The sequence below is a fragment of the Festucalex cinctus genome, chromosome 20 (assembly GCF_051991245.1).
Source record: "Festucalex cinctus isolate MCC-2025b chromosome 20, RoL_Fcin_1.0, whole genome shotgun sequence".
Taxonomy (NCBI): Eukaryota; Metazoa; Chordata; class Actinopteri; order Syngnathiformes; family Syngnathidae; genus Festucalex; species Festucalex cinctus.
Window position 1 is genome coordinate 7396775 of NC_135430.1, and position 26415 is coordinate 7423189.

A 26415-nucleotide genomic window follows, 5' to 3' on the forward strand; every position below is an offset into this window, starting at 1 on the left:
TTGTTGTTTTTTTCCTTCCTCCATCTACGATTGTCTGACTAAATCAATAAAAATAAAAACTTTGAGTTTGTGGACCCTAGTTTGAGAACCAGTTTTAGGGGGACAAGGTTAAAAAAAAAAATGCTTATGAGCACTGTTGAAGTGTTGTGTGTTCACCTTCTGCACGGTTTTGTGCAAATAAAAAAATGTTTCGTCAATTCAGATGTGTGGTTTGTTTGTGTTGATCAACACTTTATGCTGTCGTTCCAATGACGACTCATCAGCAAGCTCTGGAGAAGCTTGGGTGCAGTACCACATGTCTCCAGCAAGATGGCGCACTCCCTGGAAGGGTGACGTTTCATGTTAGTATATCAGGGTTTCGGCTCGTTTGTAAATGTTATGTGATAAAACAATAAGCGTACCGTTATAAGACACGCATCATGAAAGCCGCCAAGGAAATACATTAAAAAAAAAAACAAGAAGAATGGTTGAGACAAAGTCGTGGTGAAAGTTTCGAGGAAAACGGAGAAGCAACCGAGATACGATGCAATACTGCCCTCCTGTGGATGACTGGGTGACTTGTTCGTGAGCTGATAATATGTAAAATAATCCTTGGATTCGTACTTGAGCGGATTAGTCAAGTAAAGTCATCTTTATTTAACCAACAAAACAAAAATAACAAAACATAAACAACAAAACAATACAATCACAATTCAACATTTTTCCATTCCTACTACATACGCCTTGATGTTTGAAGCAGCAACATGCATGACGTCATACACGTTTACTTCAAGATAAGGTTTCCGATTACAATGTACCATCACCTTCATTAATTTTTGACGAAAACACTCGTGCACTGATGGTCGAATGGACTAAGACAACGATTCACGCACTGGGGTACCGGGTTCGAGCCCAGCTCTCACCCTCGTTTTCAATCATTTGTGAAATAATCCTATAAAATTTGGAAGAAGCAGGAATCGTATACCAGTGTCTGTGGAAACAGAAATATTCGTTACAAACCACTGGACCACCTTGGCCTAGTAGCTGAACTGGATCTTATTGCATTTATTGGATTCATATACACATCCGAAAATTCTACAAATACACAATATAAAACGCCGAGCACCTTGAACCATAATGGCCGAATGGTATAAAACTTTGCTTCTGGTTCAAGTGATCACGGGTTCGATCCTCGCTTGCGCACAATCGAGCTACCAAACATAACGACGAAATGGAAAGGTTGCAGAAAACGAGGCTTGAACCCGAGAACAAGTCAACCGAAGGCAATGTCGTATACCACTTGACCATCTCGGCTTTGACGATTTCAGGATTTACGCTTCTATTCATAGAAATAATGTTTGAAAAAAATGGAACGCCATTTGTCAAGCTACGACATAATTAAAGCCAAGAGTGTGAAAAAAATAACAAGTTTGGCCGAATGGTTTACAACATGGTCTCTCGTTCAGAGAAGCAGGGTGCGATCCTCAGCGTCGTCAAGTGCGTCACTGGTTTTATCAAGTTTTTCCGTCAAAACGTGGTTGACTTTTATTTGGTTCTCTTGTTTAAATAAAGCTTTTGAAAAAAAATAGCCCGTGAAGACGTCGTTAGCTAAAACCTATTTAAGCTGTGACGAAGTTTAGTGATCTTTCTTTTCTTCACCAGCCTGACGTCGACACGCCTGCTCTTCTCCACTCATCTTCTCGACAAGATGATTAAAAGCTTCGACAAGAGGTTTGTTTAATTTAAAGATTTTACACTCGTATTTGTAACTTTTAACATGTTTTGTTCACCTTTTCAGCGTGCAAACACCTTACTAGCATGTTAGCTCAAATGTTTGCTCGATCGCGGTCCATTAACGTCAAACGCGTGCTAAAATGACCCAAACGACATGTGTGGCAATAAATGCTCGCGGTGAGTAAAGTACTCGTTTGTTCAAGCTTTGAGTTATTAAACGCCTAAACGGTACCTGGAAATTGAAGAATTTTAATAACACGACATGCTTTTCTCCCTTTTTAGCGTCTGGAGAAGAGCATCGTTTGGCAGAAGGTAGGTTGCGAGCGTTTGGACGTTAACAACTGAGAATCAACTCGTAACTTTTAATTTTGTCCACAGGTTTGCATCTTGAAGCGAATTGACTCCTATTGAAATAAAGTTGCTTACTACACCGATATTTTTGGCAATTGTTTTTATTTCCGTCTCTCTCTCCCCACTGGCTAAACGTGCTTACATGTTTGGAAGACAACTATGTAACGTGAGTATGTTTTTCAGCCCACCCAAGATGTCGTAGGCCATTTGAGACACTTCCGGTGTCCAGCTCAGCCCTGTCCTCGTCACTGGTGAGACACAAACGCTCATACACGTTAAAATGTGATATGTTTTAATTAGTTTCAGCACATGCCGAATAATTTGCGCTGACATTTATTTATTTTTTATTTTTTTTGTGCAGGTAAAAACGGCGTCTTGACTTGAAGCAGAGCTGCCAGAGGAACACGAATTGTGCACAAGGCTGTCCTTCGCTTGGTTTGAGCACGCTGCAAAACAAAATGGCTGACGTGAACGTCTGAAACATATTTGAAGCTGCATTGAACTGCGATTCACTCGGGACCCTCAAAAAGGTACATTTTATTTACCTTTTGTATGCTGACATGTTCACGGTGGTTTTCTTATGTCCACTAGGTGGTGCCAAAGCATCTCTGGGCCCAGGTTTTTTTTTGTTTTTTTTTAGGGAGGCTTCCAGTCTTAATTGGTCATCGTGGAGAAACCAGCTGGCCACCAAGATACTGCTTTTTTTTTTTTTTTTTTTTTTTTTTTTTTTTGGATTGTTGCCGGATGCTAATAAAGAAGTTGACGCTTGCCTGGTTGTCTTACGCTTCTTTCAATGTCACTTGAATGTTTTCTTCATGGTCAGCTTCCTGTGAATGCAGCTGTCATCACGGACGGTCCCAGAAACGAATGACAGGTCCTCTTCTGCACTGGTGACTTTCATCTGGTGTCAAGTATTTGCTGCATATCAAAACTGCTGGCAGTGTCCACTTGTTTTCTCAGCGCCAACAGCTTGAAGAAGTCGACGCAATTGCAGGTAAGCTTTGAATGTTGACTGTGGGAGCTTCTCCTCCATGTCTGTTGTTGTGCTGCATGTCGAGGAACATGGCGGGCTTCCTGGTGACTCAGCCGTGTGAGAGATTTTTGGCCCAAATCCCACCTAAGTTGTCGGCTGGCCTTCTGTGCGGGTTGGTGAGTTTCACATTTCAAAAACATATTCTGCATAAAACAAGCTGTGATGACTCACTGATTTTGTTTTAGGTCTGCGCCTGCTGGCTCACTTCACCTGTAGATGACAAGGAGACAATCAAGTCATACAACTCCCCCCCCCAATAAAGTTTACATCTAAAGTTTTTCCAATTCGTTTTTTTAATGCTTATTTTGAATTGTTTGCCATTCCAAAATGTACTTTGGAAAAAAAAGTTGACAAATTGCATTTCTGAACTTTTAACATTACAAAACCTTTCATAAAATGTGGTAAAATAAAGGTGTGGCCAAGTCACATGGTAGGCGGGTTTATGCAAATTACTGAGTGGGAAGCTACCTGATTGGTAGGTTCTGTAAAAATGCCACAATCTGATTGGTTGGCTCCCTAGGTGGGCGGGGCTTATGCAAATAACCCTGCCCAATGATTTGCATACATGGGTGTGTCTATGCAAATTAGTCAATATACCAGGTCTTTTGTGGAAAAATGGGTGTGGCTATGTAAATAATTTGCATACAGCCAGCTGATTGGTCCATTTTGAGAGGGCGTCGTCGGTTATGCAAATTAATGAGGACTTTTTCCTGAAGTGGGTGGAGCTATGTCCCATCATTTGCATGTGTAAGCTTAATAGCACAAAAAAAAAAAAATTTCGAGCCTTGAATGGATTGCAAATGGCTTTGTTCAGGTGGTCCGAGCAGGCTTCCTCAATTTGTGCTCAAAATGCCATTTGGTCTTGAGAAAGTCAGCTCGGACGTGAGGCCAAAACGTCTTCAAGGACAACCTGAACAATTCCGCTTGCAATCAATTCGAGGTGCTGAAAAAACACATGAAAAGTCACAGAAATAAAACACGGGACACTCATTTCAGTTGAACAATATATTTGATTTCAGACGAGCACTTTTTTTGGACACAGCAATTTAATGTTGGACTCGCGTTCCAAACGCATGTTGACAACAGCAGCGCAACAACGCCATGTTGCGTGTGTGATGTCACTTGTGCGCAAGCGAGCCATGGGAGAAAGAGCAGTTTCCGGACTTTTGCCCAAAATTTGTTTGAAAAAATGAGAAATGGCTTCGTGACATCACACGAACAACATTGGCCTTCAAATAGCGCGCACACACATGCACACCTGTCCTTGAGCAGCTTGCTGTCAATGTAGCGCAGACGACCCATCCAACATGTCCGCAAGTCTTGTGAGTCTGTCGGCTGTGTGGTCGTCCGGCACCTCCTTCGTCCTCGCAGCTAAAAACAAACAAAACCAGTCAGTCGTGCTCGTTTACATCAAATGACTCACAACACTTCGGACTCGCAGCTAAGTCCGATGCTAACCTAGCGCAACCACAAAAACAAACAAAAAACCTGACAGCGAGTAAGCAATGATGCCAAATTGTCATTAAAATGCTTCAGTTAAACGTGGCTAACAAAAGTTTAGCATGTGGAATCACCAGTAAAAGCAGAACCAAAAACTATTTTGAAGTAGCATAGCATGGTGAAGTTGACATGGAACAACATGCAGAGGTTCGACTGTGCACTCGTGACATTTGTGGACATCATCTATCTGTCAATAAATGATGTCCACATAGTCAAGAAATAAGACAAGAGTCTAGCGAATACTCGGACATATCTACTATCATAAGCCGTACACATGAGTCAAGACAACGAGCGAACAATTTGTCCAATTTTGTCAAAGCCATTCGCTACATGAGCGCAACCAAAAAAAGCAACTCTCACATCGGCCTAACCAAATTCATCAACACTGCACAACACTGACGCAAGTGCAACCACACAACAAGTACATCATTCAATGATCCTCCACATGTGCTTTTAAGTTTTTTTGTACAAATAGTATTTATTTGAATAACTACGGAACATAGCATCAAACTTCTAAAAAAAAAAAATGAAAAAAAGAAATTTTTAGTTTCTAAATAATTTATTTTTCAATAATTTGTGATTTAAAAAAAAAAAAAAAAGAGCACATGTTGAGAACCACTGACTGTTGCGGTGTGCGTCCAAGTACCTCAAGCACAAGTCATCCATTTGCACAACACTGACACGCGTACAACCACACAAGTACATCATTAACTGCTCCTCCACATGTGCTTTCATTTCACTTTTTTTGTACAAATTGTATTTATTTTAATAAGTAGGCAATATAATATCAAACTAATAGATTTTTTTAAATACATTTGGAAAAAAAAAGTTTTTATTTTGTTTGTAAGTTGTTTCGATTTTCTATACAATTTATTTTTCAATAAAATTTGTGATTGAAAGTAAAGCACATGTTGAGAATAATTGAATGTTGTTCTGTTGTGTGTCCAAGTACATCAAGCGCAAGTCAGCGTGCGCTTACAAATGGCTAAGTGGCATCAGACACGCCTCCTCAAGTACACAGCATGTGAAAAAAAAGTCCACGTACCTGTCCAAAAGCAGCTTTCCAATTGCATTCTTGTGTCGCAGACCCATCCGTGTCTCAAAACAACCTCCATCCTGGCAAAAACGGACAAACGGAAGCGGTGAGTCAAGCTCATTTGCATATCGGAGGTGGCAATTTGCATAAAACACTTACTTTTCAAACAATGGAAAAACTCTTCAATATTGGCCTCGCTACTTCATAAATGTCATATTATTGAAGTTTTGACGATAGATTGTCTGTTGATGATTTTTCATAAAATGCGAGTGATCCACTGCACTCAGCAAGCAGGTCAGTGCGGTGTAACCGAAGCCACGCCCCCATCACTCACTCAGCTCTGCTGACTCCACCCTTATCAATCCCATCGCCCGCACAAGACCGGAAAAAAAAAAAAAAAAAAAAAAGACTGACTACAATGTGACGTCACTCTACAATGGCGACCCGTTCGGAAACACAGACCGTGAATAGTAAAACAATTTACTCGAGTATAAAACTAGATCTTCATTCATAACAAATATTCGACGTAACGCAAGGCACGTGACAGTATGAGCTATCTCCCGACGTGAAACAATACGCTGAACTACTCAGCTGTTTGAAACGCTTATAAAATAAGATAAAAACAATAAACTTTAGTTGACACGTGAAAATCACGAAAATATTTGTGCATCTGAAAAACACATGTACAAATCACAAATTTATTTGTATGAATATTTTTGAGACACATCTGTCCCCATAAAAAGAAATAAATACATACATTAAAAAAACATAAATTCCGACCATCCTCTAATGTTGCGTCAACTAATCCCACAATGCATCAAGAACCACTGATCTGATATATGAATGGATAGCCGTTGAAGTCACAGGGCGGCCATCTTGCTCCTCCCACCTCGCGAGTAGACTACTGTATCAACTATGTGGTATAATGTGTACAGATGTTGTGCCAGGGGGTGCTCACTCTTTTTTTTAACAAGTTAAAACAAATAAAAAAATATGTATGTGCTACTTTGAAGACCCATTTTTCTTTTAATCGCTCAGTTCCTTTGATATTAGATTTGTCAGAGGCATATTTTGTTGAATTAGTTAAAAATTCATTAATTTAAAAAAAATATACAAGTTTCCTACAGTAAACAGTCATCATATAATTTATACGTGTATTTTAGGAAAGTTTCAAAAGGTCTGAACTTAGTCCGCTTGTCTATGTTTAACATATTTAAAAACATAAATCATGCTGTTTCTACTAAGTAGGATCTCAAATGTTCTCTAATTTCGATACTGTAAATGTATCGGATCGTATGCCGAGAAACGTTTTTGGGAGGAGCAATATGGCAGCCTCGCGACTTTAAAAGTCTTGGCCTAGCGGCTATCCAGTCATATATTTAGATGCAGTGTCAGGAACACTGACTGACTCACATTTCAAACGCTCAAAACTGATTTTCTTTAATACTGCTGCCTGTTATTATTATTATTATTTATTATTATTATTATTTGATATCTCATTTTCTCGATTTTTTTGACAAGTAGACTAAAACAGTTTACATTGGACAACAATATCGTATCTCGTTAGATTGTTGTAAATGCACCTAAATGTTTTGATTTGAGTCAACTGAGGACATGCTACATATGAGACGACGGTTCTTTTATATATATACACTTTTAGAGGACCATGCAGTGAAAACGTGGAAAAGTTGAGCCCGAGTTACCTTTTCACAACACGTCGCCGCTTTTCTTCAGCTGACGTGCAGGTGGACGGGCAGCAGCCGACGCGGAGACAGTATTCCTTTATTGTAGACGCATATGTGCATATAAATAATCTAATATTACCCAACTAAAGTAAAACACACCATGCGCTTGAAAAACAAAACGCCAAGACAAACATTTCCTTATTTCTTTTTCCGGTCGATGTTTAACTTCCGGGTCACAGCTAATTCGAGCGCTAACTAGCCACAAATAATAATAAATACCGGAGTGAAAAACGAACCAGAGAGCTAATTTTGTTATTAACGTGTGTCGAACGGTACATCCAGAATTTAAAGTTTGAACTTTAAACATTTGAAATTACTCGTTCGCACAAACCAGGGGTCACCAACTGTTTTTGTTTTGTTTTTTTTAATCCGGGTATTTTTCCTCGTTCAACAAGTCTTCGTTGGACAAATTGGAATCAAAGCAAAAATAATAAACATTTACAAGACATCATACCTAACAAAATCTCAATTCCATTGTAGTCATAAAACGCAATTACTTAAGTTTATACATAGGATAATTGTACCATCCCGTGTGTGTGTGTGACCAGTTGTCCATTGAAGATGACTGTGATGACCCACACTTGAACCTTGGACGGCTCAGCCTTCACGCAGATGGCGGCCGGCCGGCTGACACAAACACAAAAACCAGACGCACAGATTGGGTCCACGATGTCCCGATCATGTCAAGCCAGCGTCTTCCCTGCCGTGACGCCTTAATGACCCAACAAGATTCATAATAATAATAATGGCGGCCACATAAAATGTTCCCACTTACTTTGGGTACAATTTTTCCATTTAGCGGTGTACTCATTTTTGTTGCCTGCCGTTTAAAAACTGATTTCTATGGTTGAGACGATACAAGTTAGCAATACACTCTAATAATAACTAAAGAAGCACTAGTATGCAAAATTTATGATGTAATTGGTGACCTCTGACCCTCGATGGACACATTTAAAGCAAAGATAATTTGCATCATTTACTATCGCTGATCAGTCCAAAATATGTGCAAGTCATGATGATTATTATGGCACTGCTTGTTTATTTGCAGGACAAAAAAAAAGAAAAAGAAAGAGGAAAACAATGATTTGTTCATGATTAAAATGCTGATTTGAAAAAGAACTGCTTTACAGTTGGGCCATGTGATTCAAATATAAACGACACGGGTTCACCTCGACTCATTAGAATACATGAAAGAAAAAAAAAATGAATCCTTGAAAAGTGAAACTCATGTTTGCAGATTGACGAAACGCATTCAATGCAAAACATTTGGATCACTTCTTAGGAAATCGAAAACAATGTCAGGTTAAAACAAATCTGTGCGTCGTTTCACTTTTGGAACTGAACCCGACAATTAAACTTTTAGAATGTTTGGGATGCGCCTATCAAATGTATATTATGCATACATAATTTTTATATTCAAGTTGAACAGGCTATAAGAAGAAGTCATTTCATCTTGACTGAAAACAAAAGCACTTGCTTTTATATATAGGCTGCTTCAGTCATGGAGGCAAACCACACGTGTGTATTTATAAAGACATTAAAAATGATCATCATTAATACGCTTTTTTGTGTCTGTGTACGTGTGTAAAAACTGTACATCACAAAAATAGGCGCGCTCGCCTCCTCCTCCTCCTCCTGCAAGTCAGTGCTGAAAGTCTGGAGGGGGGAGGGGCTTATTTTGGGGGCAGCAGAGGTCGGAGGTCGCTAGATGTCCGAGGCTTTGTCTCTGTTGATGAAGAGGGTCTCCTGGCAGAAGGGGTTGACCAGGACCACGCTGCTCACACCGTAGTCGCCGTTTGGCGGCAGGCAGCTGTCGTGCTCCTGTGACACAAACACAAATTGTTACATCATATCCTGCTTTACAAAATAAAATCATGGAAAATCTTAGATGCCCTCATATACATTTCCATCATGTTTATTTTTAAATAAAATGTCATACGTCTTTTTTCTCCTGTAAAATGTCTTACTACAAGTCACATAGTTAAAATAAATAAATACATTAAAAAAAGTAAACATAAAAGCATGTCGGTGACCAATGTGATCACACATTTCCTGATATCTTCCGTCAAGTTCAACCCCCAAATGGGGGCGTGCAGATGCTATGTGAGGCTAACACCACTAGATGGCAAATGTAACACACACAAAAAAAAGCACATTTAGAACATAAATAAAGGTCAACTGAGCATGTTAGCATGGTTCAATTCATCCATCCATCCATCCATTTTTTGAACCGCTTGTTCCTCACAAGGGTCGCGGGGCACTCAAACATGTAAAATGATACTTGAGTTATTACAACATATATAGATCAAAGTATTCACAAACATACATACAGCATAATAATTTAATATTAATATTATAATATAGTACAGTGGTGTCCAAACTACGGCCTGGGGGCCATTTGCGGCTCCTTGTCCATTTTTTTAGTGGCCCGCGACATATGCTAAAAATGGCATTTGACTCAGTTTAAATAAAATAAAGACAAAAATGTTTGGAGATGGTAAAAGTAAGAAGGGAGGGTGTCGAAAAACACAGGTGCTATTAAAGGTTATTTTAGTTAGCTAAAACTAACGAAAAAACTAAAACTAAAATTCAAAAAACAATGTCGTCATAAAATAAAAACGGAGATGCTTTAAAAAAAAAAAGAAAACTAACTCAAACTACATTTTATGTTGACAAGACGAACTCAAATAAAACTAACTATAATTATAGCAAACATGTCCTTTGTTTTAGTCTGGTAATTAATTGAATGCATGAGCCTTTGGGGATGATTTTAAATGTGATTTTAGTAGATTTATTTTGATATAAACCGGAATAACGACATCACACCCATGGTGTTTTTTAAATATTGCGCACAAGTAATACACATTAAAAAAAAATAAAATAAAATAAAAATAAAAATAAAAATAAATAAGACTAACTAAACAAAAATTAAGCATTTATTAAAGAACTAAATCTAAGAAAAACTAATAGAACCACCCTGAAAACTAATAAAAACTAACTAAAATGAAAAATTCCAAAACTATAATAATCCTACTGCCATATTAGCAATAAAATGATTTATATACTGTAGCATTTTTCTAAATATGCAAAAGCACAAATAAATTATTTGTACAATTTTTAGGACTAAACACAATTTCTCTTCATAACATTATGTGGCCCTTGCGTCCTTCTGATTTTCTGTATGTGTTAATTTAACAAAAAAAATGTAAAATATTGCTGAACTCACAGGTGGTGAAAAATAATAAAGACAAGTCTTTTTTTATTTGTAGTATTTTCTTTTTGACTTTTTACTGGCTGCTGTCATCCAAATACTTGGCGTCGCTTGTGATGGATGAGAACATGAACGCAAATGTGCTCATTAATCAGCAATTAGCAGCCAAAAACAATTTCCATCAGGCAGGCACACAAATGCCCGATTGACAGTGTTGAATTCTCTTTTGTTATCGGCCTCATCGATTATGATCCAAACGGAAAAAGTGTGCAAGCGATGACATTGACGTGATGACTCGCTCGCTCGTTTGGATCCCCGAGGCACATTGATCCTTATTTGACCGTGCGTGCGTGTATTTACCTCGCTCTCCAGCGTGTGGATCTCTCGCGGCAACTCGACGGCGTGCCGGCTGAAGTAGTCCATGGTGATGGCGTTGTTCCAGTAGCTCAGGTTGTTCTCCTGGCTCGACGACTTCTTCCTGCGTCTCATGCAGCACACCGTCAGCAGGACGGCTGACAAAAACGACACAGCCTCCATGAGTTGATATTTTCAAAAAAATTGCAAACGTGAAAATGCATTCGGAAGGGGTTCTGGATTTGAATCCCGTTTCAGGTTCTAGTGTCGAGTTTGCAGCATTTTCTTACGCTACTCAGCTTAGCCGATAGGCCAACACTTTTGGGGTGGCGAGGCGGCCATATTGCTCCTCCCAAGATAACGTTTCTCTGCATACGATCCTATACATTTACAGTATCGAAACTGGAGAATATTTGAGACAGTACTTGGTAGAAACAGCATCATTTATGGTGTTTTAAATGTATTATACATAAAAAAAAGAGGACTTCAGATATTTTACAAGTGTCTACGAGCTGTATATGTGTCATCTGTACGTATACTGTATAGTTTATACAGTAGTCTGCTCATGAGGTGGGAGTAGCAAGATGGCCGCCCTGTGACTTCACGGCTTACACTGGCGTGTATGGGCTAGCGGCTATCCAGTCAATATGTACAGGTCAGCGGCTCCATCAATTTGCTCTCAGGTGTGAAAGATAGTTTGTAGATGTGCCCTGTGATTGGCTGACAGCCCGTCGAGGGCGGAGACAGCCAATAGATATCCAGGTATGACGCTACACTTGCACTAGGGGGTGCTATAGTGCTGTCAGAAATCTGCGGAACCCCAGTTCAGACCCGCCAACATTTTGTTGATATTTAAAAGTATTTTTCTAAATTATTTTCTCTGCCCTGGTTAAGAAAAACAAAAACTTCTCAAGCTGAAACCCCTCAACTTGCCACCAGATGGCGCCAAAGCAATACTTCCACTTACAGCAGGTGGACACGGGCACGCTGATGGCCAGCACGATCCACACGATATCCACGCGACTCAGGCAGACGGCCACACGCGACGATGGCGGCGGCGGCGACGACGAGTCCAGGCCGGGCCCCGAGCTGTTGTCGGCCCCCCAGGGGTCCCGCGTGGTCGCCGGCTCCTGCCTGTTGAGGAAGCTGCTGCCGCTGTCCGTCCACGCCATCTCCGGGGCAACGGACGTGCTTGCCGGGGAGGCGTCGCCGTCCGTGGCGTTGGGCCGGGGGGGCGGGAGCGTCAGCGCCCCGGCGCTGTCGTTGGTGACGATGGTGCGATTGGCGGCGCCACCCGTAGGACGGAGGCCGAGTTCTTGGGAAGTGGGCGTGGCAGAGGTCTGGTTGGCCCCGGCGGGGGTGACGGACTCGGCCGGCGCCAGCTGCTCGGTGGGGGGCTCGCTCGCGTCGGCGGGCGCCTCCCTCAAGGTGATGGCGTGGCGGGCCGGGGCTTCCCTGAGGGGCCCACCACGCAGGCCGGAGGCTCGGGTGGAGTGGAGGGCGACGTCGTCACCTTTGGGCGACCATTCGCCACTGCTGGAGCCTTCCCGCTGCCAGTCCGGGCGGGGAGTGCTGAGGGTGGCGGTTGCCATGGCGACAGAGTCCCGTTGAGGGGCGGCGTATGCGGACGACGCCAGTCCGACTGGCAGCGCGAGGAAGGCGACTACACCTGCAATTAAAAAAAGAAAACAACACTGACTTATCACATCGACACCTTGTTAAAATAATTACAAAATAAATAAAACTTGAAGGAGATGATTTAGACATGAAAAAATGTCTGCAAAAAAATGACAATTTTAAAAAGCTTGACGACATTCATTAAAACAGCAATGTGATTGCTTTTTTTTTGTAGTAGAAGTACATGTAGAGATATTTATATGAAGTTATTCACACTAATATAGTTGGAATTTTCAGGTGTTTTTAAAGATACACAAACATATCGACGATTTCCACATGTTTATGAATTTATCATGAACTAAGGTCCGGACGGGGGGGAAAAAAAAAAAAAAAAAAAAAAAAAAAAAAAAAAAAAAAAAAAAAAAAAACTTAAGGCCTGTTCCTTCTCAGTCCAGAAGGAGGCAGTGTTGCCGACACCATTGTACTGAACGAGTCGTCTCCTGTTTCTTGTTTAATTAAAATTGGAGAATGAAAAAGGGAAAAGGAACCTTTATCTAACCTTCCATTATGTGTTTAACACAAGTCGAAAAAGTAAAATACGACCTTAATTTTTTTCCCTCTAGCTCATTTTGCCTTCACATGGTAGACACTCTTTTTCTATTGTTACCGCTTTAGCTGCGTAGAAGAAGAAAATTTAACAGTAGAAGAAGAACGTTTTTCTGTCAAAGCAGCGTAAGCTTTTTTTTTTTTTTTAAACAATAAACGGTATGTACCAAAACTAATCTAAGAGCAGTATTCTGATTAATATTTACATTGTATTTGTGAATTTAGAATTTGAAAGGATGAATTTGTGAATGTTAATTCATGTCAATTTTCCACCACGTTGGGCAATATCGCCCTCTGCTGGTGACCAAAAATGTCACACGAGCAAACGTGGGTTTGCACGCGCCCACATGACTTTTTTTTTTTTTTTTGGGACTCTGGATTATTTTGAATCATCAGCGCTTCAATTCTTCCAAATGTCAAAGTGGGCTTGAGCACGCTCACGCGAGTCCGCCCTTCAGGTTGAAGCTGCATGACAAGAGGAGACGTCTGCTTAATGAGCTTCCTTCCCTTCACGTGCCCGCCTGCGCTTCATTTTTTTTCCCCCAGCCCGCGTCGGACGCGACACGTCATTTTATTGTTTTGCATTCGTGACGCGTCTCCGCTTTTAATCGAGAGCGTTTAACGAGATTGCGTCATGAAGCGCACCGGAGAGGCCGCCAAATAGTCAGCAGGTCCTCCGTCACAATTTCCACTTCCGTTTGCACGTTGCACTTTACGATAGCAAGTAGCATGCCACGATGTATGTTTCAATTTTTCTGTAAGCCTGTAAGCTTCATTTGTTGATAAATAAATATAAAACAAACAAAAAGAACATTTGCCATCCATCTTGAGGCCAAGCGTGACATTTTTTATTTTTTTTAACTGGAAACAGAAGCTCCCGGCGGCTCCCATGTGACATGACAACTTGAAGACGGGCATTATCATCCGTTTATTAAACAAATTGGATTTCCTTCTCTCTGACGAGACCTCCCCCAAGGTCACGTTAATACCGCTGAAGATTACAAGATCCCGCGGACAAAACACTTGACAGGAAAAGGTGTCATCCAATCAATGATATTGATGATACTGTTTAAAAAATAAAAATAAAAAAAATAAAATAAAATAAAAATAAAAATAAAAAATAAAATAAAAGATTAAATGACTTTTTCAGCACAACGATTTATTTTGACTAGATAGTTAAGTGGCTCATTTTCAGTGTGCATCTTATTTTGGCTCTATTCTTTTATAATAATAATAATAATAATAATAATAATAATAATAATAATAATGTAAAAATACTTAAAATTGATTGCAAAGTGCTGAATTGAGATCATCAATTTGTATATACAGTAAATCCTGAAATTAAAAAAAAGAATGTTAAATGATTGGAAAACGTCTGAAATTGTACATTTAGCATTTTTCAACATCTTTGCTCAAAACTCACCTATTTGCTCTTTCTGAAAAGCTCTAAATGTCACAAGATGGGCAAAAAAGTATTATTATTTACAACTATTCTACCAATTGAGAGAATGCTGCCCCCTAGAGGTGTGAAGGTAAATCATGCGTTCAAACTATATTGGAGCGGTGAGACCTACACGCGACAACATTTTTGCTCAAGCGGGTGTGTCCATTTGCAGTCCAGATAGTCTCCATCCTGTGGATGCTCTCGCTTGGGCGGCGACCAGTCAACAGATGTGAGCGCGCAGATAAAAGACAAGCACTTCCTGTTTGAACGCCCGCTTAATTGCTGCTTAGCAGCTTTGAAGACGTGACAAACAAAACAAACCGAAAAATGTCGTAGTGGTGCTGCTTACTTGTGCTGTTGATTTAGCGATGGCGAGCAAACAGGAAGCAGTCACATTAAACAGGAAGTGCTCCGGATTCCAGAAAAGAACGCTAAATTGGGTGCATTAAAAGCCAAGCCCAAAATGTCGGAAACATTTTCTGGCTATTTTATTTTTTGGTTTCATATTTCGAATCTTTGGAATATTTTGTTTAAGATGGATTTGACTGCAGAGGTGTACCTAATGTTTTGACCGTCATGCCATCATCTTTTGTGTCCCCCCCCCTCCACCCTGGTGGTGCACTCACTCAGCAGCTGGCAGCGCAGGACCTGCAGGCTGGCCTTCATGGTATCATGTGATCCGGGTCCTCCTCCACAGTGCTCATGGTTCTCTGCCAAAAAAGACGAAAGACGACACGGCGGTCAAATGAAGCTGGCCGCTCACGTATCGACACCGCGCTCAAGGTGGTCAAAGCGCTAATATCGTCTATTTTTTGTAATTTTTATTTTTATTTATTTATTTATTTATTTTTTCTGTGTGTGTGTGTGTGGGGGGGGGGGGGGGGGGGTGGAATGTCAGTATCTTTTTGTCTTATGTTGTAATGTGTTAATGTTATTAAAAAAACAAACAAAAAAAAAGATGAAAAAGAAAAAACCATGAAACGGCAAAAAAACAAAAAAAACAAAAAACAAAAAACAATTTTTGCCGATTTTAAAAGAGCTAATATCGGCTATATTTTGTATCTGGGTGTGTGTGTGTGTGGGGGGGGGGGGGGGGGGGGGGGTCTGGGGGAGGGGATGTCAGTATCTTTGTCTTATGTTGTAATGTGTTAATATAAAAAAACAAAACAAAAAAACAAACAAACATGTAACGGCAAAAACAATCAAAAACGATTTTTGCCGATTTTAAAAGAACTAAAATCGGCTATTTTTTATTTATTTATGTATTTTTTTTGGGGGGGGGGGGTTGGAATGTCAGTATCTTTGTCTTATTTTTTAATGTGTTAATGTAAAAAAAAAAATAATAATAATAATTTTAAAAAATACATGAAACGGCGCAAAACCCCCCCCCCCCCCCCAAAAAAAACAAAAAACGACCGTGTGTCTGGGGGAGGGGATGTCAGTATCTTTGTCTTATGTTGTAATGTGTTAATATAAAAAAACTAAAGAAAAAAAAAAAAACAAACATGTAACGGCAAAAAAAGAAAAAAGAAAAGAAAACCGCAACAAGCAGAATCCAGATAACGTTTTGCGTATGTTGTAACTTGCTCGTAACCCGCTTGGGAATGTTCAATCCTTTTGGTGGCGGCAAAGTGGCTTATTGTTACAAAAGCGGCTGATTAACCATCACCACTCAACGACCCTGTTATGAAACCACTGTTTTTTTGTTTTTGTTTTTTTTTGCTTTCGTGTGAGTGGGAGAACGTACACACATGCACACACCTGCAGCACCAGACACACACCGTGGCTTTCAAGACTGTTTGGTGCAGTCGAACCACTCACATGACACAATATGACTTATGCTGAGTCACTGCATGTGCGTGTCCATGTGTGTCGGCCATTAAAAGAACATTAAGGCTCAGTCCCCAGTAGGGGAGCATCAGCATCACACCTTCCACTCTTACATAACCAACCGCTGACTGGACACTTCATTAGGCACACCCGCACCAGCCGATCCCGATCTCGCATTCATGATTGACGCAGATCGGATTGCCCTTGACATGACAGCTGTCAATTATAAGACATGCAAATGTAGCTACAAATAAAAAGTACGCAGGCAGATCGGATTTGCATGGCAACACAGTGAGGCAGAAATCTGATTGGACGAAAATATTTTATGAAGAAAATACAACATTGCATTATAACCAAACATGGCTCACGCCTTCCAAAACATGGACGTATAGAAGTATAATAATAAAAACCTGGACTGCTAATACTGCTTAGCCACCGGCGGCCATCTTGTGACAAGAAGTTGTCAGTCACAGTGGCAATGTAAGATGGCTACTCTCTGGTTTCAGTCATGGAAAGCCAGGCTATTATATACACATTAGGAGTGTGACGATATATCGATATCGCGATAAATCATGATACTTTGTCTCCTGATAGATTATCGATACGCCTACATAAGTATCGCGACATTTGTAGTGAATATACAGCCACTATAATGGCTCCATTGTTCATTACTTATTGAGCAATAACTGGGCGGGCCACTGGGGGGAGCGCCTCATAAGAGTGGTGGGAAAAAGGACGCAAGTCTTCAGGCGAAGAAGACTCATGAGCTTACTTTTACTTGTCTAAGACATCTGTCCAGCAACTGACTCACTTTTGCATACGTTTCTATGAAAAATGTGGATTATATCTTCAATTTTAACATTTCAAAACATATTCTGTTTCAACTTTTTGAAGCACACAATTTCTAAGGAATATTAGTATTGATTTAATATTTACTAGTGCTGTCAAACGATTAAAATGTTTAATTTGATTGATCACACTTTTTAATTTTGATTTTTAATTTAAGTTTGATTTGATTTTGATTAATCAGCTAAATACTTGCGTATTGGCGTAATATAAAATAAATACAAAATACCGTAATATTTTGACAACGCATTTTATGATATGAATGTCATTTACAAACATTGATTGAATGCATGTACGCCATTGCATGCATGCGTGTATTGCTCAAAACGTAACAGCATCATATCAATTGGGTGCAATTCAGCAATTATTAATCAAACGCAAATTACTTTTGTTTTATTTAAAGTCCCGTCGGGGTGTTTTTTAAAGCGAAATTTACCACCGAGCACACCAAATGGAATCACCCCGCTCATTTTGGAACAACAAGCGTCGGAAATGCCGTGCATTGACCTAATCACTGACCTGTGCAGCCTTCAATGTAACCATCCGCGGTTACGTTCAAGGCTCAAGTGCGGTCAAAAAAATAGTGCGATTAATCTGCATTAATACGTGAATAATGCGACAATGTTCTGTGATTAAATAATCTATTAACGCTTTAACTTTGACAGCCCTAATATTTACGTAATTATTTATTTACTTTTTCAATGTTACACAAAAAAAATTGTGTCACAGTTTATAAAGTGAAACAATACAATTGACTATGTAACTGACTGACATGTTTGCATGACAATAGTGTTTAAGACAGACACAAATTTGTTCACAGAAAGTGGTCTCTTAAAACATTTGTGTTTCTTAAAAAAAAACAAAAAAAACAAACAAAAAAACTAAAGTACTCATTGTGAAGAAGACAAAAAAGAAAAATTTAAAATGGTGTTTTAGTGATGTTACAAAAAGAAACTATTTTCTCATTGGAAAAACATCAGTCTATGTCTTGTTTTATCATAGATGAACGCGGATTTATTACCGGACCAATATATCGATAATCACAGTATTGTCATACCGTGAGATAATTGTTATCGTGAGCCTTGCATCGTATAACGTATCGTATCGTGAGGTACCCAGAGTTTCCCACCCTTAATATACATCGTATTATAAACAATTGACCAATTCAGATTGTCCACCGTCAATTTCAGACCTTGAGATTAGATTTTATGTGTTCAATTGTACTGTATCTCCCCGTTTGAAGGGTGACATTATGACATTATGGTCCGAATTCCCGAGCGGGAGAGAATTGGCTGCATGAAACGTTGCCGCCTGCCTGCTCCCTGATTGGAGCAGGCGTGCGGTAAAGGGCAAACATCAGGATGCAGCTCACTAGCCGGTAGCGTCTGAGTCGTAAATAACTTCCCCCTCCTTGTCAACCGTCTCGGCGTCCCCGTGTCACCCCCCCGCAGACGACGGGATGATTTGGCGTGTCGCTACACTTGTCAACACGCGCAGGGGTGACACTCGCAGCGACAATAGCTCACAATGCTAGCATTAGTAGCATGTTTTTAGCAAGCACATTACTATTTTTGTTTGTTAGCCTACTAGCATACTTGCTTGTCAACTTAGTGTCATAATATTAATTAAAAAAAAAAAAATTGTGCTTGCTAAGTAGGGATGTAATGATATTTAAACATCATGATACGGTATCACGATATGAAGCTCAGGTTATGATAATTATCACAATATTATGGGGAGGTTGGTGATATTTAAAAAAGGTCACAATATTGTAATAAAAAAAAAAAAGCTCATACTAAAAAATTTATTGACTCGGTTCACAGGCATATTACGTTCCCCTTTATCTGACAATTAGCGTAGATTTTAAACATAGAAGGGCCAAAACATCCAAAATGAAAATTATGTTGTACTAAAAAACTAGTACTAGAGGGGGCTAGAACTGCACAAATGGAAATCAACCTGACTTTTTTTTTCTCTTTTTTTCTTTTTTTTTTTAACAGATGTGCTGCTTTTAAATATTGTGAACATGATGATGACAACATTGCGTCAGTATTAATATCACAATATCACACTTATCGTTACACCCCTAAATGCTAGAATGTGTGTTTTTTTTTCTTGTTTTCTGAAAATGTTGAAATATGAGCTAGGCAACTTTGCCATAAAGCAAAATTCTGCTTAATGTGTCACAGTGTCACTTTGCATAACGAGCCCAAGCAAACACGTAAACGGGCATCCTTGTGAGTAAAAAAAAAATATATATATTAGGGGTGTTAAAAAAAATCGATTCGGCGATATATCGCGATACTACATCGCGCGATTCTCGAATCGATTCAATAATCGGCAGAATCGATTTTTAAAATTTTTTTTTTTTTTTTTTTTTTTTTAGGATTCACACCTTGAGCATGGAAGAATGTTATATGAACGGAACATTAAGCCTTAATATTTTATTTTAATGCTGTTTAAACATGAAACAGATTACAACCTCTATAAGACTGAAATTTCAGATAAATAAATAATACATTTTCATATAAATCTTACACTCTACAAGCTTACTGATTAGTATTTTCTAAATTTGAATGAAAAAAATCGCAACAATCGACTTATAAATTCGTATCGGGATTAATCGGTATCGAATCGAATCGTGACCTGTGAATCGTGATACGAATCGAATCGTCAGGTACTAGGCAATTCACACCCCTAATATATATATATATATATATATATATATATATATATATATATATATATATATATATACACTTTTAAATAAAAAAAAAGTCCCAAAAAAAAGTGGAGGGATTACATGACAGTATTTCTTTTTTAAACAAGTAAAACTTTTTTAAGAAAAAAAAAAAAAAAGTCAAAATCCAATGAGAATTTTTGACAAATCCCATGCGACGAGTCAAGATTATTATTAAATGTTAAAGAATTTCGTGACAAAAAAAAAGTTAAAAATAATCGGTTCCGCCCACTTTCAATGCGGCGGCATCGCGCCATACTGACGCCGCCTGTCAAATGTTTTAGGATGCAAAACGGGAAAACAGCAACGATGACGAAGCACCGGGCCAAGGCAGGCGCCATTGTTACCTTGACTTCCTGTTTTGGTTCAACTCTGAATCGCTGACTTCCAAGCCGTCTATTCTTGTCCCTCCAAGTACAAACTATACCGTGTTGCTCATAGCAATCATATTAAATTCATCACTAAAACAGCCTTTTACCAGCTGAAAAACATATCCAGACTGAAGGACTGCATGCTTCAAGCAGACCAAGAGAAGCTTATCCATGCTTTTATCTCCAGCAGACTAGATTACTGTAACGGTCTTCTGACTGGACTCTCTCAAAAGAACATGAGACAATTGCAGCTCATTCAGAACCCTGCAGCTCGCATTCTGACCAAAACAAAGAGATCAGAACATATTACTCCAGTACTTAAGGATTTACACTGGCTCCCAGTCAGCTGTAGAATCGATTTTAAAGTTCTGCTACTCGTCTATAACTCACTAAATGGTTTGGGTCCTGAATATATCCAAGAAATGCTTATTGAGTACAAACCCAGCAGGGCTCTGAGATCTACAGACTTGGGCCAACTAGTGGAACCCAGAGTTCGAAGCAAACATGGTGAAGCTGCATTTAGCTATTATGCTCCACACAGATGGAAGAGGCTACCAACAGAAGTGAAGTCAGCCCCGAGTGTAAATGCTTTTAAATCCAAGTAAAAAAGCTTTTTTCTTTTGTCTTATACCTTTGATTAGTGACTTTTAAACAGCTTTAATTAAGTGTTTTATTATTATTATTTTTATTATTATTATTATTTTAAACTTCCTTATGTTAAATGTTTTAAAGTTTGTTGAATAATGTTTGAAGATTGTGAAGAAATTTTGTAACCTATTTGTATTTTCTCTTCTTCCTCTGAATGTTAACTACTGTGTTTCTTGATGCTTGTGTTGCCTTTCGTTGTGTAAAGCACATTGAGTTGCCTTGTGTATGAAATGTGCTATACAAATAAACTTGCCTTGCCTTGCCATTGTGACCATTGTTGTTCTCCACGGCAACCGTTTCCAGGTATGTTCTTAAGATGTACAAAGGGTACAAAATCAGCAATTTTTTATTTTTAGTGTAGAACACAATGATCATAAAAAACAAAAAACAAATTCAGAGCGAGACAAAACTGCTTTTCATGCTGAGGTTGTGACATGCTGTGTTACCATGACGACAAAGCTACAATTTGCCTAACCTCAGCTATGCTAATTCGACTCAAAGCAGGATGCCATTTTCAACCAGGAAGTTACTATTGTTATTCCTACTCGAGATTCAAACCCGGAACCTGTCCACTGCGAGGCATATCTGCAAGCCACTAGCTCACTGTGCTACAGTTGCACTATAGTCAGGCTTTTCACTGCTTGATTAGATACAAATATGAAATTGGAATACAAGTGTAGGGAAGAAAATACAGTCAGGAAGCTTGGACGAATTCTTGTTGGAGAACAATAGCGCAAGCGTGGAATTTACAGTTTCCTGTCAAAAGGAATAATGTCTCCAGCACAACAGTTGAGGACAGGAAGTTGAACATCAGCAACGAGCAGCTACTGGGATTTCCACAAGTCCAGGAAGTTCCTGAATCAAGTGTTTCGCAACTGTTGTCAGCCTGGCCGGGACCCGCATTTTCCTTTTGTTGCGAACCACTTTTACAGAGCTTAACAACAACAAAGAATATATTTCGTTTCAAAATAGCCTCAGGCAACACGTGTATGGGATATTATGCTGTCAAAAACTCGCATTTTGCTCGCCATTGAATCCGCTAGCCAGAGGTTGAACTTCACTGTTTTAGTAACCGATTAATAGTTCCTGTTGCTCACCTAAACATGTTCCAAGGGGGAACTTGCTATGCCTCTGCACAGTAATAGAAAAAAAAATGTAAATAAGAATAAATGTCATTCTAGTCAGGCCACAGTCCCAAATTTGTGTTTATTTTTTTTAAATGTTCATCAAATATTTTTGATTTCATCAAGCATTTTTGTGATTTTTTTTCCCCTTTAATATTTGCTGTGTTCTTGTAGTGTCATTGTGTTTTTCAGCAAATATTTTTACATTATTATCTGATACTTCCAGCTACTATTTTAAAAAAATGTTATTCAAATTTTTTATGTTTTATTCCAGTGTTGGTGTATTATGCAAGTCCGATTTTTTTGTTTAAATCTAATATTATAATATTCTTTACGAATACTCGAGTATTTTTCAACTATTTCTTTGGCAATATTTGTTGTTAAATTTCCCAATATATTCATTCAATATGTTTGTATGATTTTCTAATATTTTCATGTTATTTGATTGAATATTTTGGTATCGTTACTGTAATGTTCTGGATTTTACACAAAGATTTTTGAATTATTCCAATATTTTTGTCTGATATTTGTGCACTTGTCATCTACTATTTTTGTCTTATATTTTTCTATTTTTTTTTTATCTGCATCCACACAGTGAATAGTGAAAATCTATGTATAATTGAAGCTCAGTGAAAAAAAATTCTTCTGTTTTTATTTATTTTTTTATTAATATTATTATAATATGATTAATATTCAATGTGTTTTCCATGAAAATAAATGAGAAATTTTTGTATTCCTTCACAACACTTAAGTCATTTTAGTCTTTTTTTCTTTTAAGCTATTTTTTTGGCCAACAATAACATTTGAGTTTTTTTCAGGATATTTTTGCAATTTTTCATGTAATATTTTAGTTTTCTTATTTTGCAATGCTTTCTATATTTGTTTCTAAAATATCAGCAAGGCAATGACTCTAAGATCAAAGCCTAATAATCTGCTTAGCGTCACCGCTTTTCCGTCCATGATTTCTTAGTAATAAAAGTAATTGACAGATCTAAAAAAATAAATATTCATCAGTGAAGACGAGCGTGTGATGAAGTGAGCGTAACAAAGCAAAGCCGCTGCAAATTGAAAAAAAAAAAGCGACGCGTGTTGTTGCCAAACAAGCCACTGAGTGGTTGTGCAGGTCTGATCCCCCGCGGAAGTGAGACGAGGATGCGTAGCTCGGCTTGGAGTAACCGGCGACTTAACGGCGGGCTAATTGAGTGGTGCGAGTGTGATGCAAGAGGATCAGCGAGGATCACTCGGCCATAAGCCCTCCCTGCCTGCCTGGCGGCCGCCACTTCTTCTGGCATCATTAGCAAACAGATCGACGCTAACTTCGGCGTGATTCATATTTGCTGAGGAAACGTCCCGCCTTCATCATCCTCATCATCCCTCGCTGATTCCCAAGCAATCAGGGCGACCTCTAAACAGACTAATTAGCAAATGGCTTCGAGGATGACTCACAATTGCAATGTTTTGATGTTATCAGATCCTCTCCAGCCAAGTTATGAAACTTGGCTGACATGCTCCACCCACATGCATCAACAAAACCGCGAATCTGTGAAGGAGGCTACACATTCTTCAAATTTGGTAGCAGCAATTCGCGATACGAGAAGCTGCGTCAAAACAAAATGGCGGACTTTCTGTTTTGTTTTCCAGCATGGATTCTTGAGACTTATTTTTGGGTCTACTCATGATAGACTTGCACACCAAAATTTATGTTGTTACATAAAAACAGCTTCAAGGGCTGAATTTTCTTAGAAGGACCTCTGAAAATGTCCAATTCGAATCACCCCAAAATGGCAGACGTCCTGCATTCTTTCACTGATGGCTTCTTGAGACTTGTTGTTTTTTTTATGGGGTGGGGGGGGTCTCCTAGGGATGTAACGATATCCAAACATCACGATACGATATGATCACAATACGATAATTATCACAATATTGTGGGGGGGTTGGCGATATTTAAAAAATATCACAATATTGTAAAAAAAATAAAATAAATCATACTAAAAAAACAGCACCATATTGTGCTTTTGTACATAACAGCAATGCATACAGGTATAAACCACCTACAATCTCTAATAATATTAAGGCACTTACTTGCTCACACATTGATCACATCACAAGCAAATTAGGTTCCCCCTTCATCTGACAATTAGCATAGATTTTAAACAAAGAATGCCAAAACATCCCTCATGAAAATTAAATGGCACTAATGAACAAGCCACTAGAGGGTGCTAGAACTGCACAAATGGAAATCAACCTGACTTTTTTTTTTAACAGATGTGTTCCTTTTAAATATTGTGAACATGACGACGACGATATTGTGGCAGTTTTTATATCACGATATTCTCTTCTGATGACAGACATGCCTACCAAATTTAATGTGACCAAGTGAATTTGCAGTTCAATCATACACATCCATATGTCCAAATGAGCTATACAACTGGATACTACAAAACAAAATGGCCGACTTCTGTGTCTTTTCGGGCATGGGTTCATGGGACTTTTTTGTGGATCTACTCATGATAGACACGCCAACCAAAATTCACGCTACTAAGTGAAAATGGCTCGAAGAGCTGATTTTTCAAAGCATCACGGTCGGCGCTGCAGAACCAAATTTGTGGTGAGTCTGAGCTCTCTCGTCATCTGCGTTTTTTCGCACCGTCCACCTCCAGAGAGCGAGCATCCACTTAGTGTCACCGCGCGCCGTTCAGCGGGGACGCCCGGCGGGATAAAAAAGCGAGACAAAAACCAAGGTCGATCTGAAAAGCGGCGGCCTTGTTTATGAACGTCACGGTTAAATGTCAAGCTCGAGGGGCCCCGTGAGGAACTCAAAGATGGCGGCAGGTGTCTCGGTGTGTGCGTGTGCGTGTGCGTGTGCGGCGTCGAGACAAAAAAGATGAGTGGCGAGATCTATTATTAGTGAAAGGTGCATAAGATGCCCTGGAGGAGGTGGGGAAAGAAGTGCAACAGCAGATCTCTCCCTCCCTCCCTCTCTCTCTTTTTGTTTGTTTGAAAACATACAGTCATGATCATACACACCACAAACTGTAAGTTTCAACATACTTGCCACTTCATTAGGCAGAAGAAGATTCCAATTTAACATCAATAAAGAAAAGCTCGGTAATATGTGACGCCAATGTACTCCACCAGGTATCTATCACTTATTTTTGATACTGTATATAAACACTATGTACCAAAAACGGTCATTAGGTACATCTGAATCCTTCCTATGGATTCAAAAATGCGACTTAACCACCCAACTTAAACCTCCAAACTCAAATATTTAACACCAGACTAGCAAAAGTCAACATAATGACTTAAACTTCAGCTTATTTCACTTGTTTATGATGCTGTATACATGTAGCCTAAAAGTACTAAACGTTCTGTTCCGGCAGATTCACTGAACAATATATTTGTTGCTGTTTGTAATATTTTGGTTATATATTACAAAGATGACATGATGGACGCCATGACGGAAAGATCTCCAAGTCTGTTCCCCGTCAAAAAGCCAGACATCTCTGTCTTTCGTGTGCAGCATCCTCGTAAACCCCCCCTCCTCCGTGCAAGCCCGGATGACGCTGCTGTCGCCATGGTGACGCAGCATCAGCACCGCAATGGAAAGTGTATACTGTACGAAGATTACCCCCCCGACCGACATCATTCCCAGCCAGCTCGATGGCCCTGAACGGCTTTTTAATCTACATTAATGAAGATTGTTTCACACCTTCCAGAGTCTGTAATAAACCGTGAGTGCGCTCTAATTGGGAGCCCACATAGAGAATTCCAAATTCCCAGCAGTCTCAAATGCAGCACGAGTCTACAAAAAAAAAAAAAAAAGTGTTAATTGCCAGGAGAAAAAAAATAATAATAATAATAATATATATATATATATATATACATACACACACACACATATGTATATATATATATATATATATATATATATATATATATATATATATGTAACATTATTTTTGCCCCAAAATGTGCCAGGATATTACGAGTACAATCTGACATTCGCACAATAGCTGAAGTTGCTACGTATTAGCGCAAAATCAGCAGCTCACCCCTGTGAAATTTCAACTATAAAACAAAAAAGGTTGAAATATACATAAATATGTGTTGTATTAGAAGAGTTGGTGTACTGTGATTAGTTGGGAAAAGAAGCCTTCATTTATATATTTTTCTTCCATAATCTAACATTAGCGTGCTAGCTAGGAGGTTTCTAAATTTGTTACGGTCAAATCTGTCTCTGAGA

General features: G+C 39.0%; 1 protein-coding gene and 2 long non-coding RNA genes across 8 annotated transcripts in view; 1 reads left to right on the top strand and 2 right to left on the bottom strand.

Annotated features, from left to right (window-relative positions):
• Positions 1-1440: 1440 nt before the first annotated feature.
• Positions 1441-3371, top strand: LOC144009236 (uncharacterized). Of its 2 annotated transcripts, XR_013280870.1 has the most exons (7): positions 1441-1710; positions 1778-1890; positions 1996-2025; positions 2248-2315; positions 2426-2594; positions 2888-3213; positions 3283-3371. It is a non-coding gene; the product is annotated as an uncharacterized LOC144009236 (long non-coding RNA). The 2 variants fall into 2 exon arrangements; XR_013280869.1 differs by lacking the exons at positions 2888-3213; positions 3283-3371 and adding an exon at positions 2656-2776 and having other exon boundaries at positions 1487-1710.
• LOC144009237 (uncharacterized) lies at positions 2784-7565 on the bottom strand. Of its 2 annotated transcripts, XR_013280872.1 has the most exons (4): positions 7337-7565; positions 5643-5713; positions 4356-4468; positions 2784-3307 (listed from the first exon to the last, which is right to left on the bottom strand). It is a non-coding gene; the product is annotated as an uncharacterized LOC144009237 (long non-coding RNA). The 2 variants fall into 2 exon arrangements; XR_013280871.1 differs by lacking the exon at positions 2784-3307 and having other exon boundaries at positions 4088-4468; positions 7337-7561.
• An 832-nt stretch (positions 7566-8397) lies between these two features.
• The window catches only part of tmem108 (transmembrane protein 108), a 28833-nt gene continuing 10815 nt past the window's right edge, over positions 8398-26415 (bottom strand). For all 4 annotated transcript variants that reach the window (XM_077508843.1, XM_077508844.1, XM_077508842.1 and 1 more), the window contains 4 exons: positions 15237-15320; positions 11911-12612; positions 10950-11101; positions 8398-9199 (listed from right to left, as the gene is read on the bottom strand). In XM_077508843.1, coding sequence (XP_077364969.1) covers positions 9083-9199; positions 10950-11101; positions 11911-12612; positions 15237-15276 — 1011 coding nt within the window. In that variant the 5' untranslated portion in view covers positions 15277-15320 and the 3' untranslated portion in view covers positions 8398-9082. The remainder of the gene's footprint in view (positions 9200-10949; positions 11102-11910; positions 12613-15236; positions 15321-26415) is intronic.